The sequence below is a fragment of the Chanos chanos genome, chromosome 8, assembly GCF_902362185.1.
Source record: "Chanos chanos chromosome 8, fChaCha1.1, whole genome shotgun sequence".
NCBI classification, from domain to species: domain Eukaryota; kingdom Metazoa; phylum Chordata; class Actinopteri; order Gonorynchiformes; family Chanidae; genus Chanos; species Chanos chanos.
Genome location: NC_044502.1, coordinates 9,429,510 through 9,447,063, shown reverse-complemented (window position 1 = coordinate 9,447,063; position 17,554 = coordinate 9,429,510). Strand labels below are relative to the sequence as shown.

The 17,554-nt window shown below is 39.8% G+C and overlaps 2 protein-coding genes and 1 non-coding gene across 3 annotated transcripts; all 3 read left to right on the top strand.

The window, feature by feature from the left end:
* The first annotated feature begins 529 nt into the window (after nt 1–529).
* On the top strand, nt 530–601 carry trnah-gug (transfer RNA histidin (anticodon GUG)). The gene has a single exon. It is a non-coding gene; the product is annotated as a tRNA-His (tRNA).
* A 5,047-nt stretch (nt 602–5,648) lies between these two features.
* grap2b (GRB2 related adaptor protein 2b) lies at nt 5,649–11,494 on the top strand. Its single transcript, XM_030782264.1, has 8 exons — nt 5,649–5,733; nt 7,902–7,992; nt 8,320–8,411; nt 8,603–8,722; nt 9,422–9,584; nt 10,775–10,843; nt 10,935–11,009; nt 11,318–11,494. Exons 2-8 carry the CDS (start codon nt 7,915–7,917, stop codon nt 11,492–11,494), a joined length of 774 nt encoding a protein of 257 aa, XP_030638124.1. The 5' UTR covers nt 5,649–5,733; nt 7,902–7,914.
* A 487-nt stretch (nt 11,495–11,981) lies between these two features.
* Nucleotides 11,982–16,118, top strand: LOC115819263 (protein FAM83F-like). Its single transcript, XM_030782826.1, has 4 exons — nt 11,982–12,464; nt 14,641–14,808; nt 15,097–15,218; nt 15,377–16,118. The coding sequence occupies exons 1-4, from the start codon at nt 11,982–11,984 to the stop codon at nt 16,116–16,118; spliced, it is 1,515 nt and encodes a 504-aa protein (XP_030638686.1).
* The last annotated feature ends 1,436 nt before the right edge of the window (nt 16,119–17,554 follow it).

Sequence of the window (17,554 nt, the reverse complement as noted above, 5' to 3'; positions counted from 1 at the left end):
TCCAAAGCTTTTGTGACAGACCCTTCCAGCAGGCTCGTATTTAATTCTTTTATGTAGCAGCTGAACCGGCAGTGCTACTGATATGTAACACCTAACTGTATTGAACTGCGGCGTGTACAAGGGCAGTTGCAGATAACACAAGAAACGGACTAAAGGTCGTTGTAAGACGTTACTAAATAACTTCCTGTCATGTGACGATTTCGCCGAACTCGTAAAACAACCGGTACTGATCTTTATCTCGTATGCACTACTTATCAACCGACTTATGAATGAAAGAAAAAATTCTCTGAAGCCCCTGGCTGAAAGATAAAAGGGGCATGGAGTATGACAGGGCTCAAAACCAAAACAAACCTGCTTGACCGGTCGAACTCTCGTCAAAATAACAGAGGTGGACAAAATTACTAAACACCATATAGTAGCTTCATATTTGTCACTGACACCTTGGACATACTAATCAATCGGTCCTCGCATTTCCCGCTTACTTTGATGTAGAGCGTTTGTCATCACGGTGGTCACGCAGTAATGGCGCGCCGTGATCGTATAGTGGTTAGTACTCTGCGTTGTGGCCGCAGCAACCCCGGTTCGAATCCGGGTCACGGCAAGTGTTTACTGTCATATCTTTCTATTTGTATTAATGTACACGTACGTAAAGAGAAAAAGTTCAAGTAGAAACGTGAATCATGTATCTCATTCCAAGGAAACAGTTGAAATGTACAGTCTAATCATTCGTTTGTTGTTGATAGAATTAAAATGATGACAAATGTGACAGCCAGGAAATAGTCCTAAGTGTTTATAAACAGTATAAGGTCATGGTATGAGGACAATACCTTGATAAATTGTGCTGTATTCGATAGCTGGAGAACAGTGGAGGCATTGGCTTAATGCCTGATCTGAACTTTGCTCTAATCTCTCAGATCATTACATGCGTCATGTTCTCCAGTGATCAATGACCTGTCATCTCTTTATGGACACTCATGATTGACATATCCTGCCAGCTTTGACAGGCACCATACATCTTGAGTTTATGCTGACTGTATAAAACACTGCTGTTTATCTTCTTCAGCTTAAAAAAACCCCTCATATTTTACAGTGTAGACTGGGGACTTATCTAATGCCTCTGCTTATGAACACACACACACACACTCACAATCAAATACTGTGTGCAGACCTGTGACCATCATCAATTTCCTTAACTGTTCAGACTCTCTCTCCATCTCTCGGTCTGTGTAAAAAGTGTTAAAGGTGCTACTGTTAGCACGGCCTGTTCTTTTTGTGCAGTAAAACTCACAAAAAGAACTGTGAGTGGCAGGACAGGAGTCGGTCTGAGTAAAACACACTCTTGTGTGTGGCTGTGGCTCTCTATACCTTAGTGCTTTTATAGACTCGGGCAAGGCTGTGGGGAGGTACTCACAAATGAGTTTGGACAGATTTATACTCCACCTCAACACTTTCCTTCAGACAGTTATACACTAGACTCTCACAAAATGTGCTGAATCGCCAATACGTGCACCCTGTGCAATATCGATTAACACACAGTTCAGAACATGAGATTGAATGCAGACACTACTCTATCTTTCTCTCTTGCTCCATCACTCTCTCTCTCTTTCTTCAGACAGTACTCTCTCTCTTTCTTCAGACAGTACTTTCTAAAACACTCACAAGTAATCACATACTTACACACGCACTTCGTCAAATAGTTTCCTTACCTTACCTTTCAGGAACGTAATGAGCTGACCACTGCTCTCCGCTAAGGCACAGCACCAGGCTGCTCTTGGCACTCTGTAGTTGTCAATGACATTGATGAAGGATGGTGGAAAGGGGATGACTATGAGAAAAATGACAGGGGTCATCCTGTGATGTCCCTGGGTTTCGCCACAATCAAACTACGTTCCATCAATCCAGTCACAAGGCCTGACGTTTCATTTTGACAGATTCATCGTATTACCATACAGGCAGAAGTTGAGAGAAGCCGTAGCGTTCACACTACAGGCAGTGATTTGAAATAACAGATAGGACTTTTACAGTGCAGAAATGAAAAATGTAACAGTTCAAGTCAAGTCTATTTATGATTCCTTTTTTCTACCTACTGCACACTGAACAATTGAAAATATTTTTTTCATATGTATATTAACATGCATTAATATAACATAACATGCATTAACCATACGCGCCGTATATAGCACACACAGGAGTGTGTGTGTGTGTGTGTGTGTGAGAGAGAGAGAGAGAGAGAGAGAGTCAGAAATCTTTCAGCTGTCACCTATTGTCCATGGGCTCTAAAAGTTACAATAATCAACTTTTAATGAGTGATGTGTTTGCACTATGCAGAGTTTTTGTAATTACACTACAGAGTATGCTCTCTTACTGAGTTGCAGCCTGGACATTGTAGAGGAGCTCAATGAGTCCTTAGAAAAGATTAGCAATTATCTGATAATAAATTATTCTCTGATGAAAAGTAAACTCACAAACTTAGACACAGACACAGGTAAGGCTCCAAAATCGTTGTAGCGGAGTCTCATACTTACCAGAACTAACTACTACATTTCTAAGCTTTCGTGTGTGTGTGTGTGTGTATGTATATGATGTTTGTGTGTGTGGGTGTGTGTGCCCTCACAGAAAGCATTTCAGATAAACAGCTCTCATATTAACATTAAGGGAGACAATTTGAAATAATAGGCAATGCAGCCTCCATCTCTCAAACCTGCATCTAATAAAATTCATCAGTCCTACATTGATGGCTGAGTCTGATAATTGTCCCAAAATGTCATCCCCATGGATGTATGACAAATTACCTCTATTATACAGAGCACTACTTAACCACAAAGGAAAACAATTATGCTAACACCAAGCTAATGAGTCTAGTCTTCTAATCTCTGGAGGGGATGAAATCATCAGATGAAGTACCCTTATACTAAGGTCAGTATTTGAAAAAGGATACCAAGAACCAGAGAAGAGAATAGCTATTAGCTAAGAGTTTCATAATGGGGTAAAAAAAAGAAGAAGAAAAGAAAAAAAGATACACTTAAGAACGTAACGAGAGCTACTTTGTTGCTGTTCATGGCAGAACTGCTGATGAATGTGCCTCACAGGAAAGCTGGTCTACACAAGTCCAAAACGACTTGGGCAAAGTATATTTGGAAACTGAGTAAGTTTCAGTTAATCACGTTTTCAGTTAATCGCAATCCTTTTTCATCACTATCAGAAAAAGTGAAAGTGTTGATATGGATTAAATGCAGATCACCAGTTCTGATACATGGATTCCAAAACTATGATAAATACTATCTTTAGAAACCCACATATGGAGTCATGAATTGAGTAGTTCAAATCTTGGCCAATCTATTCCAGTTCTCTCTAGCTCTATGTTTGTTTAAGTACCATGGTGAAATTCAGCTATCACAGTTTACAGCATACAGCCAGTCCTCATCAAAAGAGTATTCAATTTAAGATCACAGTGTTGAAAAAAACATATATTTACATGTCCTAAAGCAGTGATACTTTCTCCCAGCCAAATGATCACTGCTGTTATTTCTTCCCATAACTCTGGTTTGAGTGAGGAATGACACATTTTGTGTGTGTGTGTGTGTGTCTGTGTGTGTGTGTGTGTGCTCATTTGTTTATTTAGACAATGTAATTTTTTATCAACTTCCTTGGCTGTAAATTTCATTCAATTAAAAATAATTATTTGTCAACACAAAAACCACCAGGCCTTTAGCAAGCATTCTGTCATTTTTATCACCAAGAACCTTGGAGGAATGGAAGTCTTTTTTTCTCCGTACATTCTTTTTTTTTCTCTGTCTTTTTCATTTTCCGTAAAAATTTCCCCAGAAGAGTACCAAGTCATGGGAAGGAAGTGCTATACATAGAAAATATAACACTTCCTCTATTAAATACGCGATTACAGCTCAAGCGTAGAATGAACAGGAGTTTTTCAAATTCACCATCACAACTGTAGGCTACATTATCACCTTATCAGACTGTTTTCTATGTGTGGGGGAAAATGATGACACAAGTAGCCAGGGTGATTGACACAAGTATCCAACACTAATGGAGCTTTCAAAGCTAGTCAGGTGTAATATTCAGCTTAACTGAAAATAATTCTTGATCTTTCTGTTAGCGCCAGCACACTGCAAGAGCTTGAAATTCTTTTACGGCCCAAGCTCCTTTAATATTTACACGCATGACGTTGCTGATGCTTTGGACATATATTGAAGCAAAATTTTTCAAAATGTACCCAAGTGTAATTTCATAAACTGACATGAAAACTCACTTTTCGGTGCTGAACATGTTCGTATTGTTTTGCTCATAGTGGTAGAATTCTTCCTCATTCTATGCAAAAAAAAATATAAATGCCCTTTGAGGTTTTGCATTGTGGGCCCAATACACTTTCGCTGTATTCTTCTGCTGTCTTCTCTGTTCTGCAGAGTGCAACGAGTGTGGTACAGGATGCAAGTTTTAGTAAACTGATGTCAACTGTCTTATTTGATCTTATTTGTCATGACTGTTGTCATGGCAGCAGTGGCTACATGTGGACTAAAAGACAGACAAACCAGCCACAAACAAGTCATAAGCCACAAGCCAAGTGGGATGTGTAATCCTGAAAACAATAAATGCTCTCTCTCTCTCTCTGTCTATCTATCTCTTCATCCACACTCGCAGAGAAACATCTGCTCACATTCACTCAGTCACTCACTCACTCACTCACTCACGCACATACACACACATATATGTCCAGGAAGTGAAGTGGGTGTGATTATTCAGTTTAAGTGGTGTGTCAAAACTACTGATGTTAGTGTGAATGCTTTAGACTTTTCAATAATCTTCCAACAGTATATTCTCATAAAACATGCTCCAAAGCAAATGACATCCTAAAGAGAAAAGAACACATGTACTTTGAATTTTATATTTTTTTTCAATCACTCACTAATCTATATTCCACCTGACTACCAAATAGAGCCCAGACTAAAAGACTATTCGGTTTCTATGCAACGGAGCACGTGGCCGTTGGTTTCTTCATATGGTTGATATCACTTCTGTCAATGTCGGTTTGCCTGGTCCAGGCGTTTCCTTTCTACGTATCAAAACTGTGCAACTCTGCTACCATGAATCGTCAGATGAAAAATGTTAAAATGGCTGAAAGCACACTTTATTTTAAATTACTTCACAGTGTTCGTATATGTGCGGCTTGTTTTATTGTTACAAAATGCTCACATGTCTAGGATACATGAGGCTTGTTTTTCACACTCTCAGAATACCTTTACTTAACTCGGCATTCTCTTTGTGACTTTCGCGTTTTCTTACTTTTCAAATTTATTGATTTTGCTTGTAAAATATTTTACAGGAACATTACACACAGACATCGCACTACACTGTATCATTACCCAGGGCTAGGTTTCTGCAGTTACTGTGAAATGAGAAACCAGTAGTAAACAGCTGTGCACCACTATGAAAACGCTGTGAGAGGCGTTTCAGACAACAGCCGAAGGAGGGAAGATAACTTAGAAGAGACGAATACTTCCCGTTTATTCCCTTATGCAATGATGTCGTGTAACGAATAAAATTAAAACTTGATTTTTCTCCCGACGGCTTAATTTGTGTTGTTGTGGCTGTTGTTTGTCCGTGACACGGTGCGATATTTCGAAATACTTGCGAAAATAGCCACATAGCTTATAACTGTGGTACAAGCGCCTGCTGCATCTGAACGGAGTGATCCGCTCGGAGGAGTCCATTTCAATCGTAAGTACAGCCTCCTGTAGCTCTGTAACATTGTGCTTTTTCTTTTCTGTACATGTGCTTGAACTAAAATTTTAGCTGTGAGCTGAGGATCGATTGCCCGTACACCAAACTGTATACATTAAACTCGGACTCTGAAGTCCCGGACAGCGTCACTTCAGAATTCTTAAACGCATTTACGAGATGAATTCGGTTTTATTCATCCTACATACATTTTTACATAACAATGAGATGCTCAGTGTTTCCTTCCAAACACTTGATGTCTCTGCTAATGATTAAAATGATTTTTTATTATTTAAAAATTAGCGGACATTTATGTTGACATGGAAAAATGTTTCTAACGGAAACAGAGCATAAAGACAAGTGCTGATAACAGATTTTATGTGTATGGAAGTGACAGGTTGTATACGTGTAGGAGCTTCCTGAATTTATGAATGTTCAATAATATTAAAAAAATATATATAGTCACAACTCAGATGTTCAATTTGAGTCCACCTGAATTATCGTATAATAAATAAAAAATAAAAAAAAAAACTTCAGAAGAGTGTTCCAGAACAATTAGGCCTGGATACCGTACTCCATTCTTTAGGGTATGAAAGACATGTCTCGTCAGGTTGGAATTACAGAAGTGCTTTAAGTGTGGCCAAAACATCTTAGATCCTGTCTGTTTTACTGTCAGTGACAGTATCAGTACTTAGGAACTACTCCTCGGATGAATTTTTGCAAGATCTGATAGAGGAATAGAAATCATGCCCATTGCACTTCCAGCGTGTTTCACAACCGTGCTAGGTCATAGTGCAGGCTGACCTTATGTGTCTAAGCGCTGATCCACGATCAGTCTGCTTAATCCATGTTAGTTAGATAAGCTAATGATTAAGGTTTTGGATAACTGATCTAAGATCAGCTTATGTCATCTAAGACACCATTTACAAAGGAGACATATGATAAAGGGGAGGGGGTTTCTTGCTGGCTTGCACAGGTAAACCCCCAGGAAGCTTTGCGTTTGTTTTCTTTGTATATTAACTGCATATGAACTGTACATGTGGCTAATTCCATAGTACAGTTGTATGAAGTTAAGATATTTGAGTGGTGAGAGGTTTTGAGCAATAAGGACCTTGCACTTAACATTACCCAGCAGGACAGCAGATTGCAACAAGTAAATTGAGGAACGAAGTGAAGTGTTGCATTATATATCGCATTTTAACGAACTGAAATTATGCGACAGACTTATTTGGCTTTATTTAATATGTATTAACAGTGAACTATGTTTAGGTCTTTCACCCACATGTTACACGTCATGGAGACCAATCAGCTACAGAGGGCTTCAAAAGAAGAATGTATATTCTGCCAAAAAGAATTACACCAGCTCTGAGCCAGTTGCTTAGATACCAGTCAATCTGAATATTAGACCTGTAATACTGCAATATCAAATTATGAATACATGAATAAAACATTGTACCAGCTTTCAGCTCATTTGTGCAAATGAAAAGCTTCCTCATTAATGTTTTGTGAATTCATAAAAAAGAAGGGAAAAAAAACCCGGACGAACCCCTAGTCTAAGGGTCAAGTACGTATTAAAAAGTAAACAGTTTCAATAAGAACTTTGCGGAGAAATTTGCAGGCATACCACTTTGTTCTGGATGGGAGTATGCCTCGGCTTAGCACACACACAGTTAATAAACGTTTCTTAAAACGTTCAGGCTCTTTTTCAAATGCTGAACCACAGGTGCATAGCACAGGAAGGGAAAATGTAGGGGGTGAATGAATATCTTACTCCAAAAGTAGAGCGCTATCCGAAGAAAAACGGCAGATGGGTGAGACGTTTGGTTGTAGCGCGTTTACCGCTGAGCGGTAACCAGTATCTGCAACTGCACCCATTCTTGTTTGACATATCCTGTGAGATATGACACAAGAGGAGTTTGTCTGTAAGAGGCCTATTCTGCACAGTGTGAACTTCTTAGCATGGTACTTAACTTGGCATCTTAAATAGCTAAAACTGAGTTTATTTTTTTTAATAAGTTTAATGTTCACTTATGACGTAGGCATTAACTGTTGTTGATCGCAGTGTAACTCTTGTGTCTCCTAAAACAAGTTGACTAGTTCTCTCCTCTCTCTCTCTCTATCTCAAATTTTCTCTCCCTCACGATCTCTTTGTCGTCCAACACACACAGAGTGCTCTCCATCATGGAAGCTACAGGCAAGTTTGACTTTGTCGCTACTGCGGAGGATGAACTGAGTTTTAAGAAAGGTGACATCATTAAGGTGAGAATGCTTGTCTGTTACAACGCCATACAAATTAACGTCTGTAGCACGAAAAAAAAGAGCACATTCTAGAGAGAAATGAATCAACTGCATTTTATTTGAAAATGTGAATTACTAAAACGGACTTTTATTACTTCACACTCCTAAAGTTCTTAAAAAGACACATGCACCATGCAGATTGTACTTCTGAATCCTGATTTCTTTTGTTATAAAGGGACCCATATGAGAAAGGGAACTTGAAAGAGTGGTTTTTGTGTGAAGAACTAGGTTATTTTGGATCTTTGCTCTTTCCATTGAGTGTGATGTTAGTCCTTGAACCTTCTACAGATTTTGGGCACGAATGATGACTGGTTCAGAGCTGAGATGCATGGCATGGAGGGCTTTGTTCCTCGAAATTACATAAACATCAACTTTCCAAGGTAGAATGCTTAAACAGCTTTGGGTTCATTTGTATGTGTGAATATTTATAGAAGTTCACAGTATTTTTTAAAAAATGTTTTTGTTGTGTTATCTGTAGTAAACACCGTTTATGAATTTCTCGGCCACTGTACGAGAGACTGTGTGCTTATAAATATCTTACTGTGTAGTGAGAGTAACATCCTCTCTCTAGCTGGTATCAAGAGAATACTAGTCGACAAGCAGCACAGGATACCCTGATCATGCGGCCAATCGGAGCCTTTCTCATCCGCGGCAGTCAGAGTTCACCCGGAGATTTCTCCATCTCAGTCAGGTTACCATCTCAGTCTATGTGTGTGTGTGTGTGTGTAGGTGTGTGTTTATCTGTATGTGTGCTTGGGTGTCTGAAGTGATGTGTGTTTATGTGTGAAATCTCACTCCCTTTACATCAAATGCTGCTGCTGGAGTAATAACTCCACCTTTGTGTTAGTCTCGCGACAGTGTTTTTGAAATACTTTCCCCAGACATTTGTGTCTCATTAATGATGCATGACAGACATCTACAACCTCCATCTGACCTCTACATTGTGTTACGTGAGAAGCACTCACTTTATAAATATTCCATGCTTTTGAACTATGAGCACCCTCTTGTGTTTTGTCAGAGTATTGCACATATCCATTCTTGCCCTGTTGTAATCGTGTTTTCCGTAAATACAAATGTGAAAAGCATGTGAAAACAGACCAGTGACCCAAAAATATGTAGGCACTGAAAGCAAAGCCACTCTACAGTAAGGCTATCCTGTTTTATACAGTGTCTCTTTCACATCCCCACCATTTTTCATCAAACTTGTATGAATATACACTCCCCAAACTAGTGCAGTTGATTTAGTATTAAGTTATTAATTCATACATAAAAATCATTATAAATAAAACTGAGCGTACGAATACCGGTAAGCATATGTTGAATACTGTGATACTACTGCACATCTGTGTATTCACACCATTTGTGTTGTTGTGGTCTTTGTGCTGGTCAGACATGAGAATGATGTGCAGCATTTTAAAGTGATGCGGGATTCCAGGGGCCAGTACTACCTGTGGGCTGAGAAGTTCAACTCTCTCAATAAGCTGGTTGACTATTATATGCACAACTCCATCTCCAAGCAGGGCAGAATCTTTCTTCTGGACAGTGATCAGCCGGTAAGCCGGTGTCATGTCTTTATGGCTTAAATAGTACAAATAGAGCTTTAACCCTAAAAGGAATCAATACCTTTTCTCTCTTTTTGCAAGTTCTTTCTCTTACTGTTCTCCATACTCTTTTTGTGCCATGTGCCTCTTCTCTTTCTCTCTCCCTCTCTTTCTCTCTCTCTCTCTCTCTGTTTCTTTTTGGTTAAATTTGAAAATTCACAACATATTTAAAGTAACTATGAATATTTGCAAAACTGAGAGTGTTTAAGTAAAGAACGTATTGTACAGGTTCTGGAAATTTCTTACCCTTGGTGAATTATGGGTGTGAGCACACAGGGTGTCCGTTCTTTTCTTGAAAGACATCTTGAATTAAACAGACATTATTGTTACTGAACTTATCAATGGGAGCACGGCGGCACAGTGGGTCCTCTCTGTGTGGAGTTTGCATGGTCTCCCCATGTCTGCATGGGTTTCCTCTGGGAGCTCCAGTGTCCTCCCACAGTCTAAAGACATGCAGGTCAGGCGAATTGGAGATACTAAATTGCCCCTAGGTGTGAATGAGTGCGTGAATGTGTTTGTCCGTGTGTCTGCCCTGCGATGGACTGGCGGCCTGTCCGGGTGTTTCCCCGCCTTTCGCCCCAGTGAATGCTAGGGATAGGCTTCAGCACCCTCTGCGACCCTAATTAGAGTAAGCAACTTAGATAATGAGTGAGTGAGTCAGCGAGTGAGTGAGTGAACTTATCAGTCATGGACCAACTTTCTCTCCCTCATAAATCAATATCATAACACTATCATTTTACACATTGACACACAAATAAGTCTTATTTATGTATAGTTCAAGAAACCATCATATGGTAATGACATAGGTTGCCATAGGTCAAAACCTGTGGTTATTAAACTCTTGTTCTTTCAGTTTACACTGTGAGTCATGTCCCTGAGCTTGACAGAGGAAACGGATGTTATGTGAACTCTGGTCAGTCTAAGCTGTTATTCAAATAGTGTGAATGACTAGAAAGAAGTATCGGCGTTGTGTTGTAGTCAACACAAATACTCAAGGCAGTAAACACTCCTTGCACAAACACATAAACATGCATAGAGCCATATCGTTCAGGAATTTAAGAGCTCTCTCTCTCTCTCTCTCACTGTGTGCCCCTGTCGCATGCACACTCTCACATTGTTGTGGATTATCTGCCCTCTCTCAGCCTCAAGCACCGAGACCAAACCTTCCAGATATGGCACCAAGAGCCCCAGAACCACCATCATTCAAACAGGTACTACATGTCCTCATTCGCATAGTTATAGTGGACAGTAGATATCGAGTGAGGAGGTTAGGAGACGAATGATTTTCCCTCTGTACATTAGGAGAGAGGACGTCCTTTGACCAGAACACCTGTCCCACCTGCTCCTCGATCTTCTGAACGTTTCCCACCCCCACAAGTAACTCCTACAGTTTCCATACACATAGTATCTATGGCCCAAAGATAGTCCAGTTTCCATGCAAATAGTGTATATAACTGAGAGACAGGATCAACATTTAGATCAGAAAAGGCATGCTGACTGAGTCAGGCTTTGCCCTTTTGCACCCTCAGTGATACTGTCTTTAGTTTAATAATATCATGTTTTTTTGTAAGCACCATCATTGAATCCACTGATGCTAAACTACACGTTTATGTACTTGACAAATTACTACATGTATGGTCAGGCCAATGTGAAATAACTTTGTGTGTGTGTGTTTGTGTGTGTAGCCGTCTATGATGCAGGTTCGGGCCATGTATGATTTCAGTGCAGAGGAGCATGATGAGCTAGACTTCCGTGCCGGGGACTTAATTGAAGTTTTGGACCGTTCAGATCCCTCTTGGTGGAGGGGTAGACTACATGGCAGGACTGGCCTATTCCCATCCAATTACACCACACCTGTATGAAAGCAGCACTTCAACACAGCATTTCAAAAATGTATTTGTTTTGTCAAAAATGTTTTAAAGCACTGTTATATCGAAATATTTTAAAATACAAATGTTTCATTTCAGTTGTACTTTGTGTTTGTGTGTGTACAATGAAAATTATTTTCCTATTAAACTTTATACTGTATTCTGACCTGTGTTTGATGAATTTCGCTATATATTTTGCTAATTGTTAGTTGCTAATTGTTTTATCTTAATTCTTAATTTCTGTTGTCATCGCCCTCATTATGTACAGTCAGGACTTAAAGACATTGGCCCTTGGTGCTCTCCAATAGTCATGGAATTAGGGCATGGAATCTCCCCTCCAAACCCCGCCCTAGCAGGAACTCGCTGACTTACCTGCAGGGCTGACACAGGTAAGTTAGTATTGGAAGGAGCAGGATACGTTCGTAAGACTTGGAGAAAACAGAAAGTAGGCAATAACAGACTTTCCTACAACGTCTATGCTATGGCTGAATCGCAGCTTGTCTGTATGGAAGATGGCCTCATCCAGGCCCCTTTCCCGGAGTCTAGACCAGAATTTTACTACAGCGAGAGCCACCGAGTAGCTTTGGAGACCCTTCTTAAAGAAGACGACGGTGCCTTCAAGTTGCGTCTGAATAAAGACAACGTCAAAGATTTCCTGTCCGCGCGTGAAATCAAGTGGCTAAGAAATAATTTTTTAAAATATAAAATGGACGATGACATCGAGGAGGATGAATCTGCGGAGTCCGAACCCGTACCTGAGAAAACTGCCGAAAGAAGTTCGTCAATGCGTTCGACCTACTGGCCAGAGCGGTCAGATACGGATATACCCCCTTTGGACATAGGCTGGGCATCAGGAGGGAAATATAAAGGGGTGACGCGAGTGAACGTCTATACCCACCCACCCAAAGAAAGTGAACCACACATTAAACAAGTTGTGCGGAAATTAATTCAAGAAGCCCAAAAGGTATAGATTCATTCTGATCATACACCTTTAACAAATACAGGCTGTTACAGATTCTTCTGCTTGTTCTTCTTCTTCTTTCTGGAAAGTGTAGTTTGGTTCTTATTCCCATTCATACTTTAAGTTAGTGGTTTTGTTTGTCGTTATGCTTTAGTGACCAAAATGAAATGAACTGTATAGAGCGCAAGACAGTTAGACTTTAAAGGCATGTTTACACATGTTCGAATACATCTATGATGACACACTCGGCGAATCACGGATATGTGTACAACGGCACATGGGTTCTTGTCAGTGTAGATGCCTTCCAGGCATTGCTTCTTGGGCTAAACCGGATCTTCTAAGGTGGAAAAACGATGTCAGTGATTCATCAGAGTGGTTAGCTTACGTGAGTTAGGTAGATATGATGTGCAAGTAAGTCACCAGAGTAGTGTCAAGATAAATATAGGTAAATATAGAATGTAACGAGGGAGACTAATTCGCCACTTCATTCACCCAGTCAGCGGTTCTCACAACAGTACAGTAATCGTCCAGTTTGCAAATAAACACTCGCTGCTCGATGCAGTTGTTGACAGAAGCATTTCTGAATATATGTAGTATGCTATCCAACAGGTTATGTGTCGTTCATATTCGTTTCATCAGACTCTTCTAAAGTGATAGGATTCTTGGATGTTAAAAATCGTTGTCGTATGAAATAATCAGCCGAACCATGTGTCTAAAAACAGGAGAAGTTTTTGTTAGCACGTATTCGTGGCAGTGGCTGAGAGAAACGTTTTTTGTTTTTCTTCGGTGACAATGCGTCTATATTGCTTGATCTCCACTGCGTTTGTTCACTGCAGCATTGTTATTGCTAACACAGTTTTAAGGCGTCGTGATTTACAAGTGTATGTTACGTCTGCTTATATTTTGTTGAATTGCGGGTTGTGACTGGGTTAGACAGATATGTTGGGGGTAATTCCCAATGCAGGCGTGCTCTGCTTAAACCTTTCTATTCTTTCCTAGCAGAACGAGGAAGTACTTTATACTTTTATCTTTCCCATTGTTATCTGGATAAATTTGTCACGCAAGATGCCAATAAACCATTTTCATTTTCATTTACACACACACTCTCTCTCTCTCTGCCCCCCCCCCTCCCCCCGGCAAAAACACAGTGAGTGATTTACAATGTATAAAGCCAATGGTGCATGACAATCGATTATTCCTATTCCTGTAGTTTTAGAGCATCAGCCTTCAATCTGGAGTTTTTTTTTCTTTTGCATATAACAGGTATCTCCAACAGTGTCTAAAACAGTCAGCATCAGAAAAATGCAACATATTAATGGAACATTACAGTTTAATAGTTGTGTTTCTACAATTAGAATGGGGTACTTGAAACAAGTCCTTGAAAAAAGTTTCTTAGTAGCACAAACTCTTTTGAGTATTTATTTATTTGGGGACAGGACCATTTTTTCATTTCTCTCTGGTTCCTTGCTTGTCTTAGATCTCGCTGGAGTTCTGGGGGAGGTTTTCTTTGTTTTAAAGAACCAGTCTAGGTACCTGTCAAGGAAAATGCATTACCTGTATGGTATGCAAAGATATTTTGATCAGATTCTTGTTTTTGTTCTTGAAGGGAAAGTGACAGGTGTACCAAATAGTTTCTTGAGGTGGTAACCAGCTGAATGCCATTATCTGATTCGCAAAGGTTTTATAACTCAAAACTGCATTAAGCCCAAGTTGGGCTGCCCAGCTGAATAAAAGCTATAAAAAAAAGTTTTGTGTTGTTGTGTTGTTTTGTGTTGTTCAAATGTGACAAACCGCTCCTGCTCCTGTAACCTGATAGCATGTTATTCATGTGTTTGTGCTAAATGCTGCTGTGTGAGTTTAGCACAAAGCCACGAAGCAGTGGGTAGGGCAAGGGCATTGAGGTCGGGACTTGGAGTAGTTATGTGTGCCCTTATATTCTCTCCTTGCCGCCGCCTACCCAGATGGGTGTGTTCTACCTGCTGATGTCCATATGTGCATTGTGCATAAAATTTGAGCTGTTCACTCAGATCCTTATCATGAGTACATGTACACAATACGATAACATGTGAACACGTTTATTGCGCCAACCCAGACAACACAAGCTCGACAACTGTACCTTCATCACACGTTATCAGTGATCAAAGTCATCCGGTACTAATGACTACTTTCCTGTATGTAGGTGGTGGCTGTTGTTATGGACCTCCTCACAGACCTGCAGATCATCCAGGATCTGATGGATGCAGCCTTCAAACGCCGCGTGGCTGTCTACATTATCCTGGATGTCCATGGAGCGCCACACTTTCTGGACATGTGTCATAGGCTGGACATTGGTGCAAACCATTTACAGGTGATTTTAAGGAGCAAAGGCATAGCATGTGGTTTTCCACTGAATTCTTTTTCCTTATCATGCATCCAGCTATCTACATAAATAAGGGAAATGTGCCAATAAACTGACAAATCAAAGTGGATTATCATTCTACTACTACTACTACTAATAATAATAATAATAATAACAAAAACAACAACAACAACAATAATAATAATAATAATGGTGGTGGTGTTTTGTTATTGTTGTTGTTTATATGCTTTTTTCGAATACAATCATAAATATGTTACATTTGTTTGTCATTATCAGAATATGCGAGCTCGAACAGTGAATGGTTTTGGCTTCAACCTCTCCTTTGGAAAAATCCCTGGTAATCTGTGCTATAAGTACATGATTGTTGATGGTGAAAAAGTCATGTTTGGGTCATACAGGTGAGTGAACACTCATTACAATGAAGTTTTGTAAGACATATAAGATATATCTTAACCATACAATAAAAGTTCATTGCAGACTTTCCCCGTAAAGTGATTTTAGCCGCGTCAGCTTTATTCACCGACAATCTGAATTTAAAGATTTCTTTACTCTTCAGCTTCTCCTGGTGCACATCACGCGTAGACCGGAACATGATCACGGTCATGACGGGCGCAATCGTGGACTTTTACGACAATGATTTCCGTGAACTCTATGCCATCTCAGACAATCTGGACCTCTTTAAGGAATTTCACATCAGTAAACCTTCCAAGGTCACTGTGACACGACCATCTGCGGTGCAGCCCAAACGACCCACCATCTCGGCCACCTCTCGTTTCCAGGTCACCCTGGGAGACTCCGCGGGGCTCCCGCTGAATATTCCAGACCACAAATACCACAACCCCATATACTCACTTCTGTACGGACACACACCTGGAGCCACAGGCTCCCTCCGCAGCTTCGATAAGAAAGAGAGGTCAGATGTCGAGGACATTTTAGTTACGCAGAAGACAGTGGCAAGGGCCTCCAGCGACAAAATAGGAACGCTCAAGCGTACATCCACGGTCACCCCAAATGACGCCTCAAATAAGGTGTCAGATAAAAAACCAAATGCTTTAGGGAGGTTACTCATGTGGTTTAAGAGATCAAATCAGAGCGAACAGGGAACAGCAGAACCTCATGACTCTCCTCCATCAGAGATAAGTAAGACAGAGGAACCAGCACCAAACAGCACTGAGGACCAATACGCAGAACAGCCAGCTACCCAAAAGAACAAGGGCAAAAAGTTTACTTTTCTCAAAAGGAACCCATCCAAAAAAGGAGCCAACGCAACTGAGGAGAAAAGTAGGTACAACCCTTGAACTGTCACTTTCAAACGAAAACATTTTAAAGTTGTGGCATGGTCAGGTTTTAAAACAATACCAGTTAGAAGCCTCAACACTGATCCTCTCTCTCCTTTTGCAGGTTCAAAAGATCATAAAAAGACACAGAAAAAGGACACTCATTCCTGAGACGGGATGACACAATCCTCCCCATACCTTTACTCTTTTGGGTAGTGCAAGGATACATGTGTGGTTTTGTGCAATTTTTGCGTTTGTGTTTACACCATACTCTATACGATACATGTTAAAGTGTACCAAGTGTGGAAAAATGAAGACTGCCTATATAGAACAATAGTACAGTAGAACAATACTGTATTACTGTATTCTTTCATTTTAGTTTGCATAATTTTGTAAAACATTATATCAAGATGTTTTTTGTATTGCATCTTTTATGGAAATTACATAGTGTGATTTCACTTGTCAAGTTCTTAGATGGCAAATGGTCTCTCGCGGTCTATTGGTCTAGACTGGTCATGCAGAGGCCATAAGTCTCTGCATGGGGTATATTACATATTCCTATAGGTCAGGGTTTAGGGATTCTCTGAACTGCTTGGTCATACGTTGCTGCAGGTGGGAGTTAAGAATGAAAATAAATAAATAAATAACTGGGCTAAATTACTTCTGTCACAGGATTACCTCTGTTAGGATTCGGTTGGTATGAGAAAATCTGGAAGCTTGAGAGCCACGCTGAAAAATGACTATCTTGGACCAGCTGAGTTTTAAAGTGAAAATGAAAAGTGCGGTTGTTTTGTTGCACCACTGGAAAAACCTGCCTCTCCTTTCTGGGATGTGTCATACTGGGATCTATGCATAACATATAACAGCTTATCTGTTGCTGTTAATTACGATGATGTTAATGTGTCATAACTCTTCACCCCCCCCCCCCCCCTTCGTCATTTCTCAGCTGCTTTGAATTCTACTTAAAAAAAACTTCTAATGATTTGATTTTACTGCGTAATACTTTAAGTTAATGAGTAGTTTTGTTTATTTGTTTTGGCATTCAGTCTCTTCAGGAAGAGAAGAGTCAGGCATTGCGATGAGATCAAATCAGTGCTGAGGATATGTCCTCTCTAGACAGGTTACAGCAAATGCTGATTCAGACATATTCTTACCAGCTTTTATCACAGTCAAAAGACCTAATAATGTTTCAGGGGAAAACTATCATTGTTATTATGTGAAAATGTATATGGCCATAGAGAACTGTACAAATCATGTATTTATATTACTTTTTCTCACCTTGGGATTTCTATGCATAAATAATGAACTGTCTATATATATATATGTATATATATAAACACACACACACACACACATATATATATATATAATTAGTCTGATATCTTCTAGTTCCTGAAATCAGAATGTAAAAATGTATTAAAAAAGAATGTTACATTTGAATTACTTTTTGGTTACCA

Bases quoted from the DNA above. Each gene is read 5' to 3' on its own strand.
- grap2b (XM_030782264.1), top strand. From the start codon at position 7,915: ATGGAAGCTACAGGCAAGTTTGACTTTGTCGCTACTGCGGAGGATGAA. The intron at 8,723-9,421 runs GTTACCATCTCA...TGTGCTGGTCAG, and splicing joins GATTTCTCCATCTCAGTCAG to ACATGAGAATGATGTGCAGC. The intron at 9,585-10,774 runs GTAAGCCGGTGT...GCCCTCTCTCAG, and splicing joins TTCTGGACAGTGATCAGCCG to CCTCAAGCACCGAGACCAAA.
- LOC115819263 (XM_030782826.1), top strand. From the start codon at position 11,982: ATGGCTGAATCGCAGCTTGTCTGTATGGAAGATGGCCTCATCCAGGCC. The intron at 14,809-15,096 runs GTGATTTTAAGG...TGTCATTATCAG, and splicing joins TTGGTGCAAACCATTTACAG to AATATGCGAGCTCGAACAGT. The intron at 15,219-15,376 runs GTGAGTGAACAC...TTTACTCTTCAG, and splicing joins GTCATGTTTGGGTCATACAG to CTTCTCCTGGTGCACATCAC.